At 38.1% G+C, this 27,117-nt stretch overlaps 1 protein-coding gene across 13 annotated transcripts in view; it reads left to right on the plus strand.

The window, feature by feature from the left end:
* The window catches only part of MPP7 (MAGUK p55 scaffold protein 7), a 149,649-nt gene that overhangs the window by 14,786 nt on the left and 107,746 nt on the right, over window positions 1-27,117 (plus strand). For 9 of the 13 annotated variants that reach the window (XM_065050661.1, XM_065050659.1, XM_065050665.1 and 6 more), the window contains one exon: window positions 25,115-25,281. In XM_065050661.1, the coding sequence (XP_064906733.1) occupies window positions 25,245-25,281 (37 nt within the window). In that variant the 5' untranslated portion in view covers window positions 25,115-25,244. Of the gene's footprint in view, window positions 1-8,633; window positions 8,697-11,979; window positions 12,140-25,114; window positions 25,282-27,117 lie in introns of all 13 variants that reach the window. The other 4 variants (XM_065050660.1, XM_065050669.1, XM_065050662.1 and 1 more) reach the window with 3 other exon arrangements.

Genomic DNA, 27,117 nt, shown 5'->3' on the forward strand with positions numbered 1-27,117 from the left:
AGGTAGTGACTTAACCACCAGGCTGCAGATTCAGACTTCTTGCCTACAGTTTCACATCCATCAACTTGCATTTCTGGCTGCATGATGGTCAACTTCATCAGGAAGGATGGGGCACTCCCGTGCAAAGTACATGCAGGCTGATGAGTTAGGAATTCTCTTGGAACAGAGATTCAATTCTTCACTTTTCTTTCTAGGAAAAGAAATTTTACTACTCATATGTTGTGTTTTGTTTGTTTTTTCCTGAGACAGACATGGTGATTTTGAATCCTGATACAGGAAAACAAAAGGGAATTTATAGCTGTTTTGTTTAAAATAAATAAACGATGTTTTCTTTATGTGCAGGCAATACTGGGTGATCCAATTATGAATCTATTTACTAAGTTAAAGAACTTTTTTTCATTTTTGTTCCTAAGTGGTGAGATAACACTTGTGCAAAGAATTCCTTTGCTCTTGTGATAAAGAAGGCAAGATTACAGAAAACAGGAGCTCTTAGAAGGGGATAACCTGTTAATAGTCAGGAAACTTACTGGCTGTTAAACTTTCAAAGCATTCAAAAATCAACTTTCTGTGTTTCTTTCCATGTTGCTTGCTCCCTATGTGATAACCCTCAAAAGTTTTGCTTCCAACTGTGCAAAGTTGTAAAAGAGTGAAATTTAGCCAACTTTGGCTCCTATTCAGTGAGTTACCTGGAAAGTGGGGAAAAAAAAAAAGGTGAAAAATTTAACTGGATGAACTGGCAATGGTTGCCTTCATGCGCGAATGACTTCTTTAGTTATACAATTCCAAGGTGCTATGAAGTATCAGTAATGAAAAATATGGTTAACACTGGTATGGTTGCAACCTTTTTGGGCTGGCTGGAAAGCAGATGGAAAATGTGTGCAGGGAGGGCCACCGTGGGGTTGGGTTTTCTGCCCTGTATTGTCTGGAATATGAAGTAAGCACAGACCACACATCTGACCTGCAAGACATCTTACCTTAAAGTGGTTTCATTTTCACAGTTGGCACAGTTTGCTGCAAGGAGCACATGTGCAGTGTCTTAGATACTTCAACACATTTAGCTTCTGCCAAATTTCACTCATGTTTCCAAATGTAATATTATGCTTATGTCCTATCCTCTCTTTGGCACTGAATTCAAACAGCACCTGTTAATGTTAAGAATAAATGAGGTTACTGTAATGTTGAGGATAAAGAGGTTTTGGTGAAAGAAAATTGGAAATGAGATTTAGATTTCCTGCCTAATTAAATATTTCAAGTGGAGGTGTTCTACTTCAGTTTCATTTAGAAGTCAGAAAGCAATATTATGTTAGCACATGCCTTTTAACTAAAATCTTCTTTCATGAGCTGGTATTTACTGATATTCAGTTCCAGTGTTTTTAAGTAATATGAAACATGCTGGAACATCACTTTTTTTTGCTGGGAGACAAGTGTTTTCTACGGAAGCTTGTAATTCCCCTGCATGTGGTGATTCTCATTTGCATTGAAATCAGCTTTGACAGAGTTGTGTAGCTTATTGGTATTCCTCTTCAGTTTGACAGCTGAAGAACAGCAGCCGTATGAACATTAGGCTCAGGCTCGCACTAGGTAACCAACAATCATTTGTTCAGGTCCTCTGCAGTAGCAAAGTAAACCAAAGATTTCTTGCTACTTCAACCCGTGAACATTCCTGAGGTTACCGAGTTTGGTCCTGCCTTTGGACAGCATTGAAACTACTAAAAGCAGTGAAATCTGTTTTGTGAATGATATTGCTGGGGGTGATGCAGGGTAATGATACAGATGTGTCATTATTTTGAAACAATATTTTGAAAAGACAGCTAGGGTGTTAGAAAAACAATGTGTTTTCTTTAAGATTGAAGAATATCTGGGGGCAAAAAGAAAACATCTGTTACAGACTCTATAGCTGAATTTGTCTTAAGAGTGGTAGATAAAGGGCCGTGATGATCTAAGCACCATTCTGTATCTAATGAGAAGAAAGAAGTGTGGGGTGAAGGAGATGACAGTACCCTTATTTAGGTTGTAGGCAAGGAGATGACTGGGGAAAGGAATCCTCTGCTGCTGCTCAGAATGTAGGGTGTGCAGCTCCTTGGATGGGAAAGGGGGAGCAGCTGGTTGGCAAGGACCAAGGCATCCAAAGGCATCGTAAAGAAGTTGGGTGGTGTCTGCCTTGCGCAGAGAGATGCGATGAACACAACGGGTTCTCCAGTAGATTAGTTGTCTGCGAAGAACTGAGATTATGGGGAGAGCTGGTTGTGTTCCTTAATATTGAAGTTCAGTAACTTCATCTCTTAATACCCATAAAGAAAATCACTTGAAACTATCAGAAAAGGAATAGCAGAACTAGTGATTATGGTTGAAGAACATTGTTTTAGAACTTCTTATGAATGCTCATTGCTTTCATTGGAATCAGTGGAGTAGAAGAAATCTGTCTCTCCCAAATGTTTTGTGATGATAGAAGTACCCTTCTTGTCTTCATTGAAAACTGGGCTTACTTCACTTTGATTTATTTGTGCCTGGTTGTGACTTTCAAATGTCAGTCCTAACTTAGAAGCTACAGAGGCATCTTCCCCTATAAATCATTTATTGAAAGTAACACAGCACTAGGATTAAAAAAAAAATATGAAATGGATCAGTCTAGACAGATACTTTTTTAAAGACTATTTTAATGGAAAGGGTCCGTCTTCCTATTTTTCAGTTGCTCACTTGCTAGAGACAATGGCAGATAAAAGTATTGTGTTAGTTGATCTGTTAGGTCACGGAGGAAAAAAAAAGGTAATGAATTCCCATTTGATCTGAGGAAAGTAAAAAAACCTTGTTTCTTATTAGCCATGTTGTTGAGTTCAATGAAAAGCTAGTAAAGAGTATTAATAGCTATTGTAATTAATAATTATAATTAGAATTTTGTGCACAGAAATAAGTTTCATTTTGAACAGCTGAACTATTGTGCCTTGTTTTCAGGGATTAACACTGGCACTTTCACCTTTTTGTATGTGCTTTGGATACAGATTGTGAAATAATTTGTTCAAGACTGGCTTTTTCACGTTGCCGTCTTGCTTAATATTAATTCTTCTGACATACAGTCACTACTAGCTCAAGCTGTGATTATATCAATTACAAAAACAGAGTAAATTTTCCATTGGTTGCAGTGTCTGAATCTGTATCTTTGACTTTTAAAAAAATTGTGTTATTGTTAAATTGTGCTGCAGAGTCTTTTATTAGTGTTATTACTTTATTACTATTAGTTTTCAAGTAAATTATTAGAAACTCTTAACTTGTACTTTTTAAAAAGCACATTACTTTCTTTCTTGAATAATACAATTCATTCCATAGTTCCATCACCATTTCTAAAGTTCCTCTTATGTTCTATCTTGATTTTCTGTGAATGATGCCATTATTCTGTCTCTCACTTGAGCTCATAAACAGGAAAATATTTTCCAAATTCAGCATCATATCAAGGCTATATTTAAGTCTTAGTCATTTCATATCCTCTGATAATAGCTGTACGATATAGTCTGTCTTACAGATTTAAACACTGAAAATATTTTGGATCGCATGATCTCTTTTGTTGGTTAATGTAGCATTTGTCTCTCTTGTAGTATAATACATAACGAGTCATGCTTTTCTCTGCAGCACAGTTCTGCTGCAAAGATTTTACAAGGCTGTTGCTTGTACCATGTCATTCTTCTTTTTTTCTTCTACAGGATTCCTTTTTGTTATTGAGTTATATACTGTGTACCTGACCTCCCTTTAATTCCTCTCATTGTCTGCTGCAGTCCTGCTTGTCATTAGCTCACCAGTAATATGGTGATATGTAGGGGTCCACCTCCAGTTGGCACTTAATGGCGGCCTTTACATCTTCATGTGAATGTCTGGAAGCTTTCTCTCGTGCTGCCCCGAGGGGTATGTTTCTGAGATATGAGTAAAATTAACACATTTGGTCAGATAATCCTTCCTAATTTTTTTTTCTTCCCCTTTCTACATGTAAAAAGACCTTGATGGGAGCAAGGCAGCTGCTGTTGTTAAACCAGAAGGCAAGCCTGACTCTGACTTCACGTTGGCATTGTGTTCTGCAGCGAAGTGCTACAGGAAGATCTCTGCATCTTTCCAAAGCATCTGTTTTGTATGGCAGTCCCAAAATTGGGTCATGTAGGTGGATGGTTGCTCTCTAAGCACTCAGAGCATACACAGGTGTTTTGGATTGCAAGTAACATTGCACTCTTAATATTTAGAGTAGGTGCCTTAATTTCATTGTTTCAGTTAAAACTCTTCTAGCTTTTCTAGGGTGGGCAACATGTAAATTGTTAACCTGGAGCTAGATCTTAGTCACAGGTCATATTCTGAAGGAACCGTCTCAAACCTGTTGACCCAATGCGCCATGCTTTTAGGATGTGTCCAACCCAAATCTTTCATAGTCAAGAGATATGAAGTCATAGGCTGTGGTGTTAGTTACAGATGTGAAGGGATTAAGAATTTAAATGTCTTCTTACATAGAATTTAATTACTTTGATAGTACAGCTCCTGAATCTAAGTTAAATTGCCCTTTTCAAGCAGTCAGGTTGATCACGTATGGAGAAAATACATGAAGGTACAATCATACTAGAAATTAAGATTAGATAAGGTCCAAGAAACAAAACAAGAACCAAAATCAGGAATCTTCTAGTTTATTTTCTAACAGTTATATAAACAATTAGATGGTTCTTAATTCTTTTTAGTGTGCATAAACTTCTACCCATTTATATAGGAACAGGTTACAAATTTAGCACAGGTAAGGGTGTAGGACAGATGAACGAAGATGCATCTAGAGAAAAGCAGGAGTAGTCATGTTTCTGTGCCTCTGTAGATATGTTTGCAAAGACGAGACATTCCAGTTTAAAATGAAGCAAAAATGGGTACAAGTGCATGTGCAGACCTCTGCATCACGATGTCTGTGTATTAACAGAATTTGGAGAAAAAAGGCAAACTTAATTTGCTAATTCGAGTGAATAGTTGTATTCAGCTTCCTATTGAGTAATCGCAAAAGGCATTTTTTCTTTTTAATGAGCATTGTGAATATTTTCTCTCTTTTTTGGTTTCTATTAGATATTTGCTATCTTAAATGTATTTCTTAGCGCTTTCATCAATATTGTGTTTATTTCTTGATCAATTAGGAAGTGATTGTAGAGTGTAACTTGTAATGACTAGCTCAAGGAGGTGTTGAATTTGAAGGACTTCATTATGTGATGGAGAGTTATGGTTTAATTTGTGAACTTATTAACATCTTCTTTCCTAAAAGGCAAAAATCTTCTCTGGCAGAAATATCTTATAGGAAGTATCAAGTGGTAGCTCTAGGGTTTTAAGTTAGCTAGATATTATGTATTGCAAAACGTAATTTGTTTCCAAATAACAATTTCCTTGTTATGCCATGAATAAAAAGTCCTTTGGAAAGATAGCTTTTTGTAATAAATTCACTTGGTTGTTGCATTTTTAGAGTGCTCACAAGCTGCAGGTGAGGATCTCACGTTTTCTTTGCTATATTCAACAGACATGCCAGGGAAAACAGGCTTACACAGCTGTGCTTAAACATAATATCAAAATATTATTGTATCTTTATTTCATAGCTGATGACTGATTGTGACAACCCCTATGATGTTATTCACATTACAGTTTTTCGGATTGTCATTAGTTTCACATGCAGTTTGGAGGTACTGCTCTTGGCACGGTTACATCTCCTCTCATCTTGTTGTAAATGGTTTTGTTTCACTCTTATGTGGGATAAGCATAGAAGAATGATGTGTATGTGCGTATGTATTAGGCTTTATAAACACTGTTTTTTTAACTTATGTTACTATGAAAGCATATTTTTGAATTGCACTATGAAGAAAAGGCCTGGTTTTTCTGTTTGGGTGACAAAAAATACCTTGGCTTAAAATTACAGACCAGGAGGAAAACTGTGCAGTAGGGTGGTGAGGCTGTGAGTTCTTTCTTTTTCCCTAATCAAGAAAGACAAGAGAGATACAGGATCTTGTAATCAGAAGTAGAGCATGTGTCCCATTCCATCACATAGTGCAAGTCTCATGATGTGATGAGTGTTGAATTTTGTGACCCACTTATTGTGTATGGGTTGCGATTGGGCCTTGACTCCTACATACTTGCTGAAATGCTGGGAAGGTCCTGAGCTTCTGTACAGACAGAAAGGAAATGGAAAAATCCACAGCCTGTTTCTGATATCCTGGGCAAAATTATTTCCCCCCCAAATTTTGTGAATGCTTGAACATTTACTTCTTTTCTGGGACGGATGTAATTCTAAATCTACTGGGATATTTAGCCAATGTAATGACAAGAGAGGGAACATCAGCAATATGAAATGGCTTCTCCGTTAAAAAATAGTTAATAAACCAATTTTTGTTTTGAGAAGAGGTGCTTGAAAGGATATGTGAAAGATAATGATAAATAGTGGAAAGAAATTAATAGAAAATTATTTATTCACTCTTTCTGAGAATTTGAGTACCAAACACTGTGGAAAAATAGTACTTTACACCTGGCGTAAGTTGTAGAACTTATTTTCACAAGATACTGTGATGAGTCAAACAAAAAAAATGGGCACAACAAGGAACTTAACAAATGTGTCAGTACTACTGGTGAGAGCACAGAGCCAGCCAGACTCAGACAGACACTGTGCTGCTGGTTGCTGGGGGAGAAAATAATTTTTATTAATACTTGCACTGTCCTCAATGCGTATTAGATATTCTGTCCTGGCTCTCCTGATGATAGGATTCTGTACTACACAGACCTTTACTATGGCTGAGTATTGAAGGGTTTGAGGTTTTCTTAATTATTGTTTTTTATCTCCTTCTGTGAAGCTGACTGAAGAGCAGGAGGGTGGTGTCTGTCAGGCCTTTGCTAGCACGGAAGAATGTGGGTGAGTGGGCTTGGGTCACAAACAGTTTTGGGTTACCAGTGGCTTGCTCTCACATTGAGGCACTACGCTGACTTTTGGGCTGTGTTGGTCCCGGGTGGATCAGAAACAGCAGAACAGAGACAGTAGTGGTGACATTGCAAATACACTCTGGATTGATACAAGTCTAAAACTAGAAGTAAGGTACTTTCCCAGGTGTTTTTCTTCTCTTAACCTCTTTTTCCATGAAGTATCACATCAAAGTATTATAAGAATGACTGAGTTCAGGCATTTCCACAGTTGACATGGAATGGAGGAGTCTGTTAAGCGCAGGTTGCAGCTTGTCCTGGTGGGACCAAAGAGATGGCTGTAGGGCGCACAAGCTGGTGACAAGGTTTTAATTGTCCGTCCTACCACACACCCCCTATGCTGGGAATTGGGACAGGTGAGTTCCCAGTAAAGACTAGTAATCATTGGTTTAATTAGTTACAGTTCAGACTTGATGGTGGCTAATGAGTGCTGCCTAAACAGACTGAGTGGGTGTTTTACACTCACTGAAATAACATTTTAAGTATTAATATAAGAAATTTTCATTTCTGCAGGTCAGTTATGCCACCACTGATTCATGACAACTGAACCTGTCCTGGATGACAGCTGTCTCTCTACACAACCAAATACAACTGTGTAGATGAAAACATTTAGAAAGTGTGGAGAAGTCTGGTGGGGTCATTGGGTGAGGTGTGCCTTTCTCAGATCTCAGCAGAATGTTTTGTGATGCTTCTATCAACTCTTAAAGCCTGTTATGTCATTAGTTAAATTACATGCAATATGGAAGATTTGGAAAGCTGCTTCTAGGGTACTAAGCAAAATTATAGCCTGTAAAATACCGGCATATGCCTTTGTGATAAAGACAAACTGAGCCAAGGAGTATTTTAATGCTTGGCATAGCAGCAAGAACAAAGAAGGGGAGAGAAGAGACTTCTTTTAAATAATTAATACTTGGCTGTATTTTATAAGGGTGGTTGTTCAGTGTGTAAAATATATGTTTGTTTTTGAGGGTACTTGATTTTGTCCTACAATAAAAACATAGTGTTGATAGAAAATCCAGTTGTTTTTATTGAGTAGCCTGTTCACAATGCAATGTAGAAATCTTTTTTTGCAGCTGGATTCTGAACTTCCTGACTCTGCAGAAAGGTTGCAGTGGGGAGACACTTAACTCAGAGTAAATCAGCCATCAGTACTGGATTCAGTTCTGCTTCTGTTCTACTGTATCTTCAAAATGAAATAAAAATGCAGTGGAACCTGAATGTGGTTGAAGGTAGCGGCAAAAAGGCATTACAGTGATTCTGGTCATGTCAATACTGGAAAATATATTTTTCTTCTGGGGCAAAGTGGCAAGATATTTGCCCTTTTTAACCATGATTTTAGAGCAATATTTTAAACAGAGTGCTTAGGAAAAATGCAATACATGATGCAATTATCTTAGGAATTGTTTGTTGGTGGGTTTGTACGCTGCTCTGTGCCGTGCTTATGTAAGTAGTCTGATCCCATCTTTAGATTGTAAACTGATCTCTCTACTAATGAAATGGGAAGTAATGCCTTTTTTTTCCTCCCCACTATTTAATTTGAAGACATTTTCAGAAAGTCATTTCACTATTCTCAGAGAGCCTGACAATTTTTTTTAACTCACCAGCAATTGAGCCAAAATGTTTTCATGTGCATCTTTAAAGCCAGGAGTGAACAAATATATTTCCTTTCTTTTTAGAGAATGAAGGTACCTGTTGTCTGGTAGTTAAACATGGAAATTCTAGGTTGAGCAGAAACTCAGGTAATAATTTTGTTTCTCCATTACACTCTGATAATTTAAAAAAACAAATAAGTATTTCTAGTTTAGATCATGTGAACTTGCTGACCACAATAGCCATGTGGGTCCTTAGAAGGTACATGGTAGGATATTCCAAAAGCACTTACAAGCAGGGTACTTCTCAGTTCTTCTTTGAAGTTTCTGTTGTGAATTCCCACCCTGTGATGGGAACAGGGACCACAGTCAAGTTCCTCGGGGAGGCTCCGCTTCTCTGTGTTCATTACACAGTGCCAGCTGCTGAATTAAAGAGCTTTTGAAATAATAGCACAGAGCTCTGAAATACACGCAGTTTCTTAATGTTTTCCTACATGGTGTTTCCTTCGATGTGTAAATCGTGTTGCTCCCTCAGGTCATCATTAACTTGTTTGTGTATTTGGATTAACTAACTTGGCAGCCTCCCAGCACCTCACTGCAGATTAATAAGACAGCAAGTTTCAACATGGTGGGGTTTTTTTTGGTCCTTTCATGTGACTTTCTTTTTGCTGATTGTTCATGACTTGTTTTTTTTCTGATCTGGCCTTTTAAAGAAGACATGCAGTTTCTTGAAAGTGGGGAGAACATTGTGTGCTGACAAGACAGCACACTTATGGCATAGAAACATGGATATAGGTCTTCTTCTCCCTCTGGTGTTAGGCTGATTGTGTATTCTCTCCTGGAAATACAGGAAAAAAGTTGGATTTTCTCCTTCAGTTTGGAAAGATTCTCCTTTCTAGTGCAAGGAGAGCTGTGGAAACAGAGGGGTTTACACTAAACAAGTTTTGGAGTATCTGTGTATTGTTTGTTAGCAGCAGGCCAGGGAAATACTTTTTTATTTCAGATTACCGTGTATTTCACTCTTGCTAAGCTAGTTTGGTGTCCGTGGCCTGTCAGATATCAATGGGCTTAGAAGGTCTGTAAGGCTGCACAGGGAGCTGTTAATGCCGGTTTTCCTGTGAAACAAGCGCGGTGCCCCCCTGCTGCTGGTCGCTGCAGCTGGGGCAAATGGTGGCTGCTGGTTACTGCAAGCTCCAGGGGCAAAGGGTTGTGCAATGTTTCAGAAGGCTACGGTTCATTTAGCTAGTAAACCATGTAGGTGTTGATGATTTGTCATAATGTATGTAATTTTTGTATGAAGGCTGGAGGAAACTGTTTCTTCACAACCAAATTTGAAAGAATATCACTGAAATAGTTGTCGGTTGCACTAAAAGTGGGTGGCTTTAAGGTATACACTTAAGCTTAATTTAGTTCTTCTTGTATAAATGTTTTGATGGTACTACATGACACAATATGCCTTTTGAACATATGCATCCATCTCAGTTACTGTTGAAATTGTAAGGCTTATAGCTATTGCAACCAGTTGTGGGAAAGGGAAGGTGGGTATTGTTAAGACAGTGGATAACTGCAACAGAGAATTGCATCATGTTTCTGCCTCTGCAATTGTGATTTGCTCTAGTGAGTTTAATCATGCTTTAGTTAGTGTTTCAATAAACTAATTATATGTTTCAATATCTTGTGGTATATTGAGCAAGTGTGGAAATGCAGAAGGAAAAGATCATCCTATCTTCAGAGCAGTGTTTGGAGGATTTGCAGCAAATAAGAGAAATACATCAGACAGTAATGACAAAGCAAATACTCTGTGACTGTGGTTTGTCCTGTACAGTGAGTGAGATGGGGTATATTTGGGGAGTGATTACTTATGATTGTAAAATATGGGCTTAGATACGGGGTAACTCCAGTGCTAACAGAGTACACGGGTTGTTTTTTTTTTCATAGGAGGAGCAACCCTCTACTTCCAAGCTGGATTTTATGGTGAGACTACTGGATGTTGCAGGTGTCTTTAGCGAAGTTCGGAAGTGAACTTGGTAGCACGTTCCCTGGTCATACTTGTTTGCACTGTGCTTTCCAGGGCTTCCTTTAGCTCTCAGTGAGGGCCAGGACAATTTTTTTCACCTTTAGCTTCGTACACTTCCCCCCTTGCACACATAAAGACCTCACTTGGCAGCTTGCCTTAAAACTACAGGCAAGGGTGGGCTTATTTGGGGTTGAAAGATAAGACAAAAACAATTCAACATGCATAGCTGCTTATCGCAGACAGATCTTGCTTATCTTAAATCAGTGAAGAGGCTGAAGAACTGCTAAGCAGCTGGTTCCATGAAGCAGGGTGGCTGGTCCAGCAGGGTGGTTGGTTCAGCAGGGTGGCTGCTTTCTGGTGGTGTCAGGTCCAGGAGAGGGTGGTTGGACTGGTCGCTACTGGCATTTGGTGTCAGGAGTCAAGCTGACCTGCTGATGCTGGCAGGTTGTCAAACTCCTTGGGTCTCAAAAAGCAAAGGGAGGAGACTGGGGCTGGCTCAAACTCAACCCATCTCCTTCTCTGGCCAGTGTTGAACAGCATGTTTTGATGCTTATAGTGGCTATAAAGAACTTACGGAGTGCCTAGTTGGTGTGTTTTATTCTCTTATTCAGAGTTAAGATTGCAACTAGAGGCTTTTTTATTTCTGGAGGACTTCTTCTTTTCTTCCCCTTACTGATTTGTTTTTTTAAGTTCCCCCTCATGTGGCAGTGTGGTTTTTGTTTGTTTTTAATACTTGTGCTTTTCCTTTATTGCATAAGCACCCACGACATTCCTAATTACTTTGAACTTTGACATTCTGTAGATTTTACGGCGTTTGTGCTGAAAGTGATACTGTTATCACAGGGTGTTTGGTGACTTAGGTACTCTACAAACCCAAACCCTGTGTTTACTGTTGTCTGTGAGCGTAGGGAGGTTAGAGGCTGGGCCATGCTCAGTGGATTTATTCTGTCTTATTCAAGCATCACGGTGCAAAAGAGAATTTTTGAAAATCACCTGTCAACGTTGTGGGGTTTGCGTTGACTTGCAAGCTAGAACTTCTAGTTTTTTCAGTAAGTGTGTAGTTCATGAGGGCCTGAATGGGTTTTGCATGTGGCCAGAAGAGAAGGGAGAAGATTCACACTCTTATTAATCCTCTTGTGTCAACATGCATGGTATATATTCAACACAGGTCAACACTGCTGATCTTCAAAATAAACTGTTTGATTATTTACATGTATTTACCTGTACATTTTATGTGTGATTAACCCTTGATTTTTTTTCCTTTTAATTTGGTTACTTTCATTTAGCTGTTTTTTGTATGTACTCTCTGCTTGAAATGGTGTGATGTGGCACTTTACTTTTTGTATTACTTTAGCGAGCTGGGATTGTATCTACAAACTAAGAAACTGAGTCTCTCTTATTCCTACTTGTTTTCAGACCAGAAAACAGTGTGAAAAGAGTTCTGTTTCTTCCTCTTTCTGCCGCCTCACTTCCCAGCCAGGGGCAGGGCAGAGGCAATGGTGTCCTAGCAGAGACGTGGGTGACCAGAGGAGCTGACCTTGGAGAAACACAGCCTTGGGCTTCAAGAATGTCTTGAGTAACAGTGTATTTAAAATATGAGTTATTTCAAAGAAAATATATTTTTGTTACCTATGCTTGACACACAAATGAAGAGAAATTTCATTTTGATAAATTAATTTGAATCTCTAAAGTTTTGGTCAAAATGTTAGCCAGTAAAAATCCTATATAAACCTTTTATCTGACCAGCATTAATCAAACACATTAGTCCATTTGCCTAAGAGCAAAGACCACCAGATATGTGCTATCTTTGTATTCTCTGTATTTGGTTGATTCTCCCTCCTCCCCTTTGAGCTGTTTGATGCAAGAATTTAGAATGCACTAAAAAACTCTTCCAGAGTGTTTATTTGCTTTTGTACTTCCATTTCCTTGCCACTCCCTTGCTGATGATGGCTATATTACTTTTGGTTGGAAGATGGTATTTTGTTTTGTTTCAGACTGGTGGGCTACATAATGATGAAATAGCTTCTGGTATGCATTTAACTTCTTAGGGAATTAACTTCTAGGTGTTAATGTTTGCTTAAACCAGTTTTTAACGTTATGAGTAACAATTACAATATTTGTGAAAATTAAGCTATGTGTCAAAACCCTCTTGTTATGCTTTAATCATACTACCGTACCTGAAATGAGCTCTGACAGTGATATTTTGGCAAATAATATACCATGAAAAATATACTGTAATAATTTTTCACAAATCTGAAGCCTGATGAGTGAGAAAAGAGTAGTTACAAAACTGTATGAAATTTAGACTACATAATTATATTGCTATACTGTAAAAGCTGACAGTGATGTGAAATTTGGCAGCAAATATTTTTACCCTACTTTTTTGTCTTCATGGCTTTTCTTCCTCTCTTCTTTCACCACCCCAGCTGAAGGTCATAGCAGATGCAATGGGAAAATTCTGAGCATCATTTTTCTATATCATAAAGCCAAATTTCCAGATTTTGTAGAACAGAGTATCACAGTCAGACTGACTTTGTAATTGATGAGTAGAGTCTGCTGTATATCAGTTCTGTTTTTAAGCATGGAGCATTAGTTCAAGAACATTAAGATTGTCAAATTAGAAGTTACACAGAGCAGATGGCTAATTGGTATCTGGAATGTGATGATGGAAAGTTTTATATTTCTGATTACGCTGAGAGTTGTGTGGGAAATGCTAATGCAGTCATCAGAAAGGAGCGGAAGAAAAATGCTTCATTTGCTTTGGGAGGAAACCCAGAATGTTGTCACTTTTACCATGGGAAAATGGAACCATATATCAAGGTCCAAAGCCCTGGCCTGGGAATCTGGAAGGCTGAGAATATTGATGAAAACAGCAGAAAGGGGTGTGAAGTGGGAAACTGGAGTGCTTATCTGGACCTCAGACCACTGGAAGATGGAAATACCCAATTTCCTCTATTCACCACAAATTGTGTCATACATCTTAGACAACTTTCCTCTTCAAACTGGCAAATGCTTTCAAGTGAGAAGTTTTCACAGATTAACTTATTTCAGTCTTGGACATGTGTCACTGAAAGAGAAACACAAGTTATCTCCAGAATTAAGATGTCTTAGTTCAGTTGCAAAACAGGCAATTCACTACATGTGTGTACTTTGAAGAGAAGCAACTTAGAAATTCACTGTAGTGAAATGTTTTAAATATCCAATCCATTTTATTCCATGAATTTTCCCTCAATCTAGAAAATGAAACTGGTATCACAGCGATGAATCTGGTATAAGGAACGTATTCTGATGAATTCGTGTTTTGTCCCCTTTGACTTTTATGTGCTCTACTCTTATTTTGGGAAAATAGTTCCTTTATAGTAAGGAACCAGGCTGCAAAATCTGTGAAATACTTGTCATTTATCTTCATTAGAAAAGCAGAGAAATAAGTACTTTATTAATAACTAGTCTGCACTGAGATGGTTTTAAAAGCAGCCTTCATAAAAAAAAATGAACTGCAATTGCAGCTTCATTCTGCAGTACTAAATTGCAAATATTTGTTTTAATCAGCACTTCTCCAGTTTCCTAACTTGCTTAAAATTATCAAAATCCAGTTCCTCATTTCCTGTAATTCTAGACAAGATGCGTGTTCTATTTACTCCAAGATAGGAAGAACACCCCTTCACTGTTAGGCAAATCAATGGGTTTTCATACCTGTTGTGTCATTGTTTATAGATCACAAAATTTCACTTACGAAACAGTTTGCAGACAATCATTTCAGCTTTGTGTTTGTATAATGTAAGAATGATCAGTTTTATGAGGGGAAATAAAGCTAATTTTAAGATTTCTTAAAATCTTTATCAGTTGTGTATAATTGGAGCATGATGTAGCTTAAAGTTTCGTATTAGATTCTTCCTGTATATTTGCTCTTTGAGCCACCAGATGCAGATCTCTGTGTGGCATGAGATGAGGAGAACTGCCCTGTTGTTACTGAAGGCAAGATGAAAACCATGTTGACTTATTTGAGAAGTGCAGGAGCTCCCTCTTCTGGCTCAGAAAACTTTAAAATTAAGGTTTATAAGAATGTTCTCAATTCATCAGATTAAAAAAAAAATAGATTTGAATACTTACCTGCAGAAATATTTTTCTGGTATCTTGGCAGTCATAGTAAAACTTGATTCGGCCCTCACATGTCCATTTGGATCCTGCTCTGAGTGCAGTATCTGTGTGTCTCTAGCCTTGCTTGGTGCCATCAGACAGCAGGTTTCCTCTCTGTGGTGTGGTATTTATTGTTGGTGTGGTCATGACAGCAACAGTTGATATAAGTTGTAACTCCAATCTGTCTCTTCATTTAAGTCCCACCTGAGCTTTTCACAGCTTTTAATGGTAATATGAGTCCTTGATGGTTGCTTGGTACAAAGCCCTGAGAATCTTCAGATGTGCAGAAAGGAGAAGTGGGATTGTTTAAGAACATTGAAAGGGCTTTAAAGTTGATAAATATACTGTGACCCCGTCTCTACCCTCCCCTCCCGTCTATCTAGGGAGCACAGGGGAGAGGAGGCTTCCTTGCTGTTTTTGTTTATTCAGTAACTGTCCTTTCATAGCCTCTTCAATGTCAGAAATCCTCACAGAAATGTTACAGTTCTGTAGCTATTTAAATTTGGTAGGGCAGCCCCTGAGTCTTTCATGCAACATCATTTCCAAGGGTGAGAACCTGACTGGAAAAGGTGGCACCGGTGACAGATCTCTTTCCTTAGCTATTAAAAACAAATAAATTCCAGCAAATTGTCTGAGAATGTAGGATGGTAAAAAAATAAGTACTTGACTGACCTCTTATCAGTACGGTGCTTTTAGATCATCTGCCAAAACAGGAGCCAAGAGTGACAGCTGAGCCGTAGCCACGTTGGCTTCCTTATCTTGCTGTCTCAGGGGGGCTAGTGCAAGGAACACACATCAATACATGCCTGAAAAGACCAGTTACTTTGCAGTGACTATAAATTTTGTACAATGTATGTGGTTCCTCAAGTAGCTGCACTTAGCTGAATTCATTTAGCTGACATCCCTCCATTTTTTGACTTCCTAGGAATTTTAGCTTTTGAATTCAGAGGGAAGAATGAACTGCCTCAGGTTATACCCCCTCATAGCTGCATAAGGGAGTGGCTGATATACAGAACAGTGCACCTTCCTATTTTAACTTCTACAGCACTATTAGAGAATCTACAGTGACACCTTCTCAAAGAAACATTTTTTACTGTACAATATTTTTCCATTACTTCATCAAAATTTCTGTATGCACAATATTATTAATTTTCAAAGCATCACATTAAGTGTTTCTACACTTTTTATTTACCTACACGTGCTGGAGCAGGTATGCTTATTGATTTGTATAGCATCACCTTTGGCATTGCCTAATAAACTGTAAGATATGTAAGCTGGAGAGGACACTATGAATAACAAAAATGTCAAAGGTTCACTATCAAACAGCTTAGCTCTGATTTGTACCGTTTCAGACAAAATAAGAAAAAATACTTTGGTATTTGTAGCAAATGCCAAAATAGAATCAATGCAGTATTGTTCACCTAGTTAAACTTGCAAAAGCCAGGAAATGCAAACATTAAGTTTCCAACAGCAACATTAACTTGGACTCTTTGCATATCCTGTGTTTTCGTGGTACACATTAAGACATAAAGTAATGTATTAAACTGTGAGTTCAACAAGAAAAACAAAAAAATTCTTCATGTATGTATCACTGCCAAGTTAAGGTCTCTTACTATTTGTATTTGTTGACCTTTTATTTTAAATCATGTTTTTTTATAAAGGCTAAATGTGTTTTTTCCACAAATGAAATGAAATCTGAGAGCTTGTCTTTACTGTGGTATGAACTTGACATACTGTTTACCCCTTGCCTTCAATCTGACTCTTCTTCATCCATCAGTATCTTAGACTTGAATTAAGTGGCTTTTAAACTTGAAAATAAACTTGAGTCTTGCAGACCGGCACTCTCATTGCAGTGGGACTGTAACTTAGGCTGTACAGCTTGGCAAGACAGAACTTACAGTTAATTCTAATTGATCTATTTTCTGCTAATTAAATTTGTACATAACTAAAATGTGCAGAGTGACTGTTCTCATAGAATAAATCAAGCTTGAAGTGTTGCAATAAGGTTGAATTCTAGCTGTATTTCTTTGAATTATAATATATAACTTAGGAAACTATATATGTGATTGGTTCCAAAATTTTTAGGGAGTATTCCAGATGTTACTGAGTAGTGATTGTATGTGACTCAGGACACAGGAAAGTCCTGCTCTGTGGGTGGTTCCAGCCTGGAGAGGGTACAGGGCTGCAGGCAGAAAAGTCCCCCCCATCTGATCTGTTTCTATCTGTGCCTGCTTACACGTGTCATAACTTCAGGCGTCTTGCCTGTGTGAACGAGGCTCATCCATCTTCTAGAAGAAAGGGAAGAGGTATTTGGAGAGCAGGAAAGCAAGAACTTGCTGGTGGAGAGTAGATTTGGAGACTGAATCTCGGTTTGGAAAGCAATGGTGTGAAAAACATAGAGGGTCATTAGGGCTGCAGCAGTGGTGGGACAGGAGTGAAAACAGAGACCGGAGAAAGTGAAAACTGAAAGGGAAGTAAAGCAAAGTGTCAAGAGGTAGGGATGTTTGCAAAGAGAGGGGTAAAAGCAAGTTTAGGTAGTGGAGGATCATGAATTCATGGCAAGAATGGTAAGTACTTAGCAGCGTCACCCAGGGAAAGGGTAAGGTGGCTATGGGTATGAAGCCAAAAACTGTGAGGTGGAATTGGGACAGCAAGGTCTGAGAGCAGGGAGCTTTGCTCCTAGAAAGGGGGACATGAAGATAATGAAAATAAAGCAGGAAGGAAGGGTGTCCTTGGTGGCAGATCGCACAGTGGGCTCAATGCAATGGTGCTCTCAGAACTCGGCAAGGAGGGGAGAGTATGAGGCAGAAGAGGAGTTTGGCAGTGGCATTTGGGACTTAGCATTCAAGTATGAAATACAATTGCAGGGAGCTTACAGGGAGGAACAGAAGACTGTGAGGAGCATCTGGTGTGCCTGATGTACCAGCAGTGCAGTGGCTCTGGAACGTGTCAGTGCCTGGCTATTCAGATTCACCTTTGTTTTCTTCCACAACCTGCATCTCAGAGCAATTTGGCTTGCAAAGCTTGTAAACTTCTGGAAATAAAGCACGCATACTTCCTCTGACTAGCTCTCTGTCCATGTGTGGTACTTTGTTTTTACTGCACACATGGACACATAAGGAAGTTTTTTGTTACTTACACTCAAGATGCAACTAATAAATTACCACTTAATAAATCAAAACTTTTTTCCAAAATTGAGCTAAAGGCCTATACTTTTTAGGTTGCTTATATTAAGTTTTAAAACTTCGCTTTAAAGAAAGCAATCTGAAACTGATTAAAATGAGAATTACTGTAGTGAGTGGGTTTTTTTTATGAAAACATATGTTAATAAAGTGAGGTTTATTCTGCTTTTGTGCTTGGAGAAAAGAATACATATTGTTTAATTACTCATTCATCTCTCCCCTTTACCCATCTTCTCTGTAAAAAGCAAACAAAATAGCATTTTAACAGAATGGAGAGCTATGCTGAAAAAGGAGAACGGTTCAGAAGATCAGTTAATCTGAAAGAGAAGGGGTAGTCAAAACTGGTCTTTGCTAATAAAATATGGAAGCATTGTAAAACATTCGTGCCTTATTTAGCTCTAGAGGTGTATAACATTCAGAGTTTGAATAATATTGTAACAGTGTAGAGAATGTGTCTGACTTTGAAATAATAGTATTTGAACACTTATATATTTCTGAGGATGATTTTTTGACGTGGCTATTTAACAGACCTCATAATTGGTGTGTGCATGTTTATTGAGCCACAAGACTATGCAGTCAAGTATGCTTTTGATGCAAATATTTCACTGAATTAGTAAAATCAATGGAATACTTACTATTCTTTTAAGCATGGACTTAGTCCTGTTTTGATTTTTATCAGTTGGAGATTTTTCCATCAGGTTTTCTGGATGTGCAATCCAACTGAATTATACTACTATAAAAATACAGACTATATTTCCAGAATAGGAGTTGCAGAGCCTTTTAGTGCGACACTTGTATAGTTGTCCGTTGGAGAGTGTTGAGGTTATCAGATCACACATGGCAGCAGGTTTTGCTCAACTGGAACAGTTGGACTTGATGATCTTGAGGGTCTTTTCCAACCTAAATGGTTCTATGATTCTCATTTATGGAAATTTGTTAAAGTTGCCAAATTTTTCAGTATTTTTGGGGCCACTGAGGTTTATCATTTACTTTGTTTAGTTACATTTTTCAAGCAGACTGTCAAAAAACCATGCCAGAACAAAACTGTTTGTGCAGGTAATTAATGGAGAGGCTGTGGTACCTGCTGACAGGTTTTTTCCAAGAAAAGGAATGGTTTGCAGCTAGGGGAAAAGTGTTAAAAGTGTACCCAAACCAGTAACTCAAACCAAAAGAGTAACCTTTGATCTGAGACATAGTTAGGTCACATTTTAATGAATAGCTTTATTAAACTAGTTTATTAAACTAATATTATTCTGTCAGTTGGTACATTTTATTTGCAGAAAATTGGATCTGTCTAAGGGTATCTGACATCGACTACAGTAGTGCTGTTTTAAATTAAACTGGTAGCTTTAGTGTATGTATTTAAAGGAATGTTTTCATACATTTGAAGGAATTTGCTCAGTTCCAACATTGACATTGAAAATCTGAGTCTGGACAGGAGCTCATGTCAGGTTTTTTGTGTTGAAGACAGAGAAGTTGCAGGTTGCAAAGAGTCTTGCCACCATTGCAATTTTATCTGGTGTTGATTAAACTGTTCGGTATAGTGGGACCTGAGCATACTCAGAAATAAGCACCACAGACTAATTGGTTTTAATTTCTAATGTCTTAATGTTTTTCAGCACATTACTTCTTCAGTACTTTTTTTTTAATAGTAATTGTAGGTTTCATCATTGAGCCCATCTTTTTTTCTCCATCTGTGAAAATTTTCCAGTAAGTAAAAACCAGAGAGATCTCTTTTCTGATACATTGGGGCTTCACAGTTAAAATTGAGCCATGGAAATACAAGGCACACTACAAGAGGTATGATTTTTCCAAATTGAGTATTTCTTAAAGATGTCCCCGCAAATGTATAAGTCAAGCAGTTTTACATTCTCAATGGATGCTTAAGAGTGTTTAAATTCTCATCTATTATTCTTAAAGCCTTTTTAACAAAGCGAGGTTGTTTCTAACATCCCTGTGGGGTAAGCAAAAAAATTACGGAAGCTAAACAAAATGTATAACATTATACAGAAAAACATTCTCTGATAGCTAAAGACTGATGTGATGGCAAGACCAGGAGAAAGTTAGTGAAGGCAACTGTTGTGCCTTTCAGTTTGGAAATGTTCTCTGTGTTGGTGTATTAGTAACAGTTGTAGTTGCTATAGATATTCCTGGCTTCTTAATTGGACTCTATACCCAGAGGTTTTTTGTCACTTTTTTTGCCTCCATTATACCTGCAGCTGAGTGAGTCAGAGGCAGCTTCTTGCCTCTGCAATGCCTTTGAAGTCGCATTGTGTTTGTGTGCTGTGTCCTCTATGCAGTAATTCCAGTTCAAGAATTTTTTTGAGGGTTCCTGCTGACAAGGTGCATGTACCACCTACCAGGGCAGCCAACCAGCTTTGGAAGCTCATCAGGAGCCACCAGCAGGTTCCAGTAGCCTGTCAGAGACCCTGTGATTGAAGAGGTGGAAATTTTCTTAGAAGAGATTAAGGATTCAACAGAACTCATTACCATACAACTTCCAAGAGAGCAGACCACCATTTTCAAGTCAGATTTTGTCTACCCAAACAGATTTGCTTCTCCCAGTCTAGAAAACCTCCTTTGGCAATTTCCTGTGCTGACTGGGTTTTGGAGGCTTGTGTGCATGTCCCTAGTCACTCAGTGGCTTGAGGCCCCATGATGAATGCAAGACTGTGGCTGTCAAATTTCCTGTCTCCACATGAAATCTCTATCTGGTAGTTCAAATACCATTTGCAGGCATGCTGGCTTAGTTGTGGAAATAAGGTTATAGTCTTTGTGACTGTAGCATCCTTTAGAGAAACAGGTTGAGCGTATCTTTTATCGAAGAACTTGGTTTTATGTGTGTGTGTCCTGCTTTGTGACTTTGTTAGGTTCATACCTTTCATGGTTTTACCTGGTTTAAATCAGTCAGTCTTCAGTCAGCTTTTTAAATGTGAAAGAAATCTATTCATCTTCAATTAAGTGCTAAAACTATTAAGTAATTTGTAAAATAACCTTTCAGAAATAGGCACTAGGCAGTTTATTGAGGATGGGGAGTCAAAGGTAGAACCAAGATGTCACGTGTGCTGCCTCCAAAGGCATGATGCTTGCCGTAAAGACAAATTTGAATCATTTTTCCTACCTCATCTTTTGTAGAAAAATGAACTTGGCTTAAATAAAATGTGTGTGTGACTAATGGAGTCACTTCCATTGAAAAGCAGTGGAGGATGCTATAAAGAAGCTGCTAAAGCTGAAATTGTGGAAGGCTGTTGATCTTGGTGCTCTTTAGCTGCCTCTCACCCGGCTTCATCTTCCTGCCTCAGTCTGTCATTACTTGTCTTCCTGTATTGGCAATATGGGTGATCAGGAACAAGGTTTATTCCCTATTCCTTGGTAAGGGGCCCTTCGTATTTGGGGGATATGCAGAAAAACAGTTCCCTTGGAGAGCTGTAATTCTAGGATTTTGCAGTTTTGGAAGTAGTTCCCAGGAGGCTTCTGTCTCACTCCTGGCTATTTATATCCAGGGGATTTGGCACCCTGATTAAGTTCTGTCACCTTAACAAACTTGGCGGTGAAGTGACTAGAACTGTGTCTGGCTGCGTGAATGTGCCTGTATAACATGCGGGAGTTACCCAAAGGTGGGGAAACCTCTCCGTTCCTTTACAGGCATCTGGTTTTGTTAATATTTATTGTACAAGCCCTAGAAATAGAAATCATAGAATCATTTCAGTTGGAAGAGACCTTCAGGATCATCAAGTCCAACCATAACCTAACTCTAGCACCAAACCATGTCCCTAAGAACATCATCTAAACACTTTTTAAACACCTCTAGGGATGGGGACTCCACCATTTCCCTGGGCAGCCTGTTCCGATGCTTCACAATTTTCTCTGTGAATAATTTTTTCGTACTATCCAATCTAAACCTGCTCTGGCGCAACTTGAGGCCATTTCCTCTCATCCTATCACTTGTTACTTGGGAGAAGCGACCAGCACCCTCCATGCTACAACTCCTGTCAGGTAGTTGTAGGGAGTGATAAGGTCTCCCCTGAGCCTCCTTTCCTCCAGGCTGAACAGCCCTGAAAAGTCTTCTATTATATAAGTAGAAAAAAAATCCAATTTATGTAATTTATTGCTTAGTTTTTATTTTGGTGGGTTTTGTTTGGGCTTTTGGTTCGTGTGCAGTCCGAAGCGGCGGATCTTTCAGGACCCGCTGAGGCGGGCCGGGCGGGCGGGCGGTGCCGCGTGCCGCCGCTAGGTGTCAGGCTCGGCGCGGGCGGCGCCAGCAACACCCGATCGGGTGCGAGGTGCGGGATAATGAAATCCCAAAAACCAGCCCCGTTTAAAGGCTGGTTGTAACCGTCCTGCTGGGTATTGTAAATGCCTCAGGTGCACTTGATACTGCCGTTACGTTCCTGGCGTCGGCTTCTGATTTTTATGGAAAGATGGATTGAACTTCAATTTAGGAATATTCGGTAATCCCTCTCAGGACATACTGGAACAGCTGGTATTTCTGTGTTGCAGCAAATCGATTCCATACAGCAGTCAGCGCTGCCTATGGCTGGGCTCCGGCTAAAACTTCCAAAGCATTTTAAATAAAGCGAGCCAAAGAAAATAACATCGTCACTGCAAAAATGTAGCTTAATTTGCAAGTTAGGAAAAAAAAAATCCCCACTCCATTCCAGCAAAATATTAAGCATTTTACTGGTAAGGATTTCATCAGGTCATTTATTTTTCATTAATATATATTTAGGATCTGGGGGGAATAACTTTATGCCATATATACATTTCTTAAATAATAAAGAGCTTGAATTTTTTTAAATATTGAGTGATTTGCTGTGAAACAAAGAAAAATAAAGAAACTGACCGAGTTTAAATACATGACACGTACATAGATCAACAAGACTTTCCACGTTTCGCAGTGAACTCTTCTTAAGGAACCTGAATTTCTGATTAATAATGCACCTAGAATGAGAATGTCTTCCATGGGTTTTGTTGGTTTTGTTTATGATAGATGAAAGTACTTTAAGCTGCATATAAACCAAAGGTGTCCCATTAATAGTAAATCATCCTGTTTTAACCAGTTTTTCACATATGTGGAAACCAAAACCAGCTCCATCCTTTGTGCGGCTGCCGCGTTTGCTCGCGCTGGGACTGGAAGTGAGCTCAGAACATGACTGCTCCTTTATGCGTTTATATGTGTTAAATGAAAAACAAGCAGAATTAATGCAAAGTGAATATGTTCCTTCTTAATTGATACAGCGTGTCCTTGGCAATAATGTCTCTTTCTTTTTCTTTTAAACTGCACCCTGGCTAGCTTTGCATATAGATGTTTTACAACTTTGTCATCATAAGATGAGCTTTCATTCTGAAATACTTAACTTCATTATCTCTGTTTTAAATTCTAAGTTAATGGACTTTGTGCTGACTTGATGAATGTCAAGGTATTTTTTGGATGCTGGTGCTTTTTGTAGTCAAAACTCTTCACTACAAACTTCTATAACTAAGAAAAAAACAACAAACCCAAACCCTAAACAATCTTAATTTAAGTTTAATTTAATTAATTTTTAAATTAAGGTTTTTAAGTTTTACTCAGTCTTTTTCATCATAGAAATAGTTATCCAAGGCTGTAACTTATCTTGCATTTGTCTTCTTAAAACAAGCAAAAAACCAAAAAACATCCCCTCACTCCCCCCCAAAAAAAATCCTCAAACACCCCACACCAAAACAAAACAAAGAACCCCTGCAAAAAAACAAACAAATCAACCAGTTTCACTGAACTTTGAAAGCTGTAATGCAAAATCTTCGGGTAAATGTTTATGGGAGTTAAAAAAACAAAAACAAAAAAACCCAACAAAACAAACTTTAAGAAGATGTCAGAGTATTTGAACTATAGGCTTAAGCCTAGGGATGAGTTAACAGCTAGCATACGTCTAACAATTGTCATTTAAAACTTACTAAACAATATCTTGTGGATGGCCCTTAATATGTTGCAATACTTTTAGCAATGCAGGGATTTTTTGTGTGTGTGTGTGTGAAAAACAGAATTTTGAACAGCATACAGTGTTTACAGCACCTGTATATTACTCTTCCACAAGGCTGTTGCCAAGTACCAAATGTGTCCAAAATATGCACTTTCAGAGCCAAGATGGCTTCAGAAGTCATTCTGATTAATACGAATGTGGGGTGGTTTTTATTTATTTAAAAAAAAACCTCCAACAAAAAACAAACCCGTAACAGCAGCAGCAAAATGCTCTTCTATTTATTTTCTTATGCTATAGCAGAACTATGCTGCTTTCTTCTTCAAGGATCCCTTTTCTTTATTGAAATTAAGAGAAAACCCTTGTTTTCTGTTAGCTTCTCCTTCCCCCTCTCCCTTCCTTCTCCCTGCAAACACATCTGTCCCTGCCTTGCTATTAGTAAGTGTTTCCAGTCTTAACCCCAAATTTCTTTTCATAAGTTTGTGTTCCACTTTTATATTTTAACGTACCTGAATTTAAATACGTTCACTTATATTTGAAATTGTTTTTTACTGTTGTTACATTTGCTCTGAATTTTCCTCAAGAACTGGTTAAAATAAGGACCCAAAATTTAGTATTGATAGGCCTGAACAATTATTTAAAAAATATGCCTTAAAAAAATACTGACTTTGTAGTAATGAATTACAGAAAAATTCCTTACATGGTCTGCATGGTAATGGCTCCATCAACTCCACGAATCAAACTGCTGTTTACCTTAGGTCTGCTTTTTTACATCTTCAGTTAAAAATCATCTTATATTTCCAGATTACAAATAAAAATTGCATGTCAGATCTTAAATGAACTGCAAACAATTGAAAGGAGGTTAAGTGGAAACACTGAATAAATTACCATGCTAGTAAGCAATTTTTTTTCCGGGATAAGTAGTAGCAAAATTTGAGTGACTGAAATTATTCACAGTTTTAATAAAATAACCCTAGACCTTATTTCCCGAAATACCTGACACGCTAGAGTTAAATAGTATAATTTACATGAGAGAAATGTGTTAAATTGTTTTTACAGCAGAATGGGATTATAGGCTAGACTGAATAAAACGAAACTTGTTTCACTTGGGGGAAAAAAAAAAATCTTAACAGTCATAAATAAATGCAAAGCACTTTGTTTTGAGAGTGTTAAATCAGAAGTTTGTTTTGTGATAATGATTGGATTTGGTAAACTGCAGTAATTTACAGTCTAACAATGTTCTTAATTGTAAAACTGTGTTTCTGTTCTTTCTAGGAGAAACTGGGAGATAGCATAAATCTTCGTAGACAACTTGGCTGCAAGCACTTAAACTGAAATTAACTTCTGCCTTTTGGCTGCGGAGTGTTGGTCTGACGTTCGTGCGTGATACTCTGCAGACTAAATCATGCCAGCGTTATCAACTGGATCTGGAAGTGACACAGGTATGCAAGCCAAGGAGGACTGCATGTTTCCTCCAGATCTTATTTGTTAAGTCTACGGTCTCTATTTCAAGAATTCATCAAATAAGATAATTAATTATAGTCTCAACAGATGCTTAACAGACTTTAAACATAACCTAGAATTAATTTAGATATGTGACACACCACAGGTAAAACAAAATCATTTTTAAATGTCCCACCACCGTCATCTTCCACACCATCCCCAGCCCCCAAAAAAGAACAACTTCGAGCAGATATTATATATGGATCTGAAGAATTTGGATTCACCTCTCAGCATGGTTCCTACAATGTTAACTTGAAAAAGGAGGAGGAAAAAAAAAAGAGATGATATCATACATGCCTTGATATTTGCAGCAGTCTAGACTATCCCCTCTGTGAGTTATGGTTATCAGTGGAGTTATTTCTGAACACAGACTATTTAGTTTTGACACTTCTTTAACAAATTGGGAGAAGAAAAATCCTGTCTCGAGTTCTCTTCCTTCCCTTGCTCCAGGTCCTGTCAGTGACTGCAGGCGGTGGGAGGGCAGGTCTGCAGCCTTCCATAGTTTTCACCTTCTTTGTCGCAATATTAGGTTATATTCAAAGGTTAAATCTCATCCTGCTGTTATATGTACGTATTCTCTGTTTGACAATATTTTTGTCTCTGAATTAGGGACAATTAAAGTTAGTATTTTTGCTCAAGGTTAAATATTTGGTAAATAGGTGACCTGGCTGAGGTTTACAGTACAAAGATCCCTGCTTTCCACCCATGTGCTTGTTATTGTAAATCACATAGTTTTACGCACAAGAAATAACAGCAGGCTTTTCAAAACGAAGAGGGAGATTTCAGGTCAGGAATCCAGAAAATACGTATATAAGGAACTGCATTTGATTCCTATTTTAAATAGACTGTACGGCACAGTGATTTCCGCCCCCCCTTTTCCCCCACACTTCAGGTCCATGTAAAATTTCTCTTAGATGAAATGATTAATCTTTAGAGTTGGGTGTGTCTCTTTATTTATTTATTACCATGGAGAAGGAGGGTTGTGTTTGTTTTTATTTGCTTTTTTTGGTCTCCCTATTCCTGTGTTTAAGGGATTTGACTGATCTTGCCAAACCCTACCCCTCCACATACCTTTCTTTTCTCCCCTTTCCCCCGTGTAAATAAGTGCAATTGAAACTGTTTAGTACGCTAAAGTTGAATTTTGGAATATTTGCCAGGGTCTGATTGGGTTGATTTTCCACTCTGGATCTTTGCTTTCTTTATCATGCAACCTTTTGTGTCCTTCCAAAACTTGCCTTATTTTTTAAGTAGTTGGCCAAATGCTTTCTGACATTTTCAAAGTCTCAAGAACATGTTGAGATGAACAGCAGGGGGATGTGATTGCTGCCTGATGCTGACAGTTCTGCTTATTTTATTGTTTTAAGAATGTTCGTATGTCCAAAAGCAAGTGTCATGGACGTACTGTCTGAATAAAGAAAGAAAAGGGCTTCAAGAAGTGGAAAAAAAAAATCCTAATTTTAAGTTAGTGTGTGTTAAAACATCTCTAAAAATGTGTTTCACTGTGCTATTTAATGCCTATCATGTTCCAAATACACCTTTAATAATTGTGTGTGATAAAGCTCAATTGTCTCCATTCTCCCAGGAAGTCTGTAGTAAAATATGGTACGCACCATTAATATCTTGCTGTTAAATAATACTGCTCATTGAGTTCAATTTGTTTTCTGCTGCAAGATATAAATTGTTTCTTTAAATAAAAAATTGCATTTGGAGGGAAAAGAGAAGTATTTATTTTTTTTCCACTCTCTTTATGGTATTTCCTGATGGGGATTATAGGT

Source organism: Columba livia, chromosome 2 (genome assembly GCF_036013475.1).
Source record: "Columba livia isolate bColLiv1 breed racing homer chromosome 2, bColLiv1.pat.W.v2, whole genome shotgun sequence".
In the NCBI taxonomy this organism is placed as follows: domain Eukaryota; kingdom Metazoa; phylum Chordata; class Aves; order Columbiformes; family Columbidae; genus Columba; species Columba livia.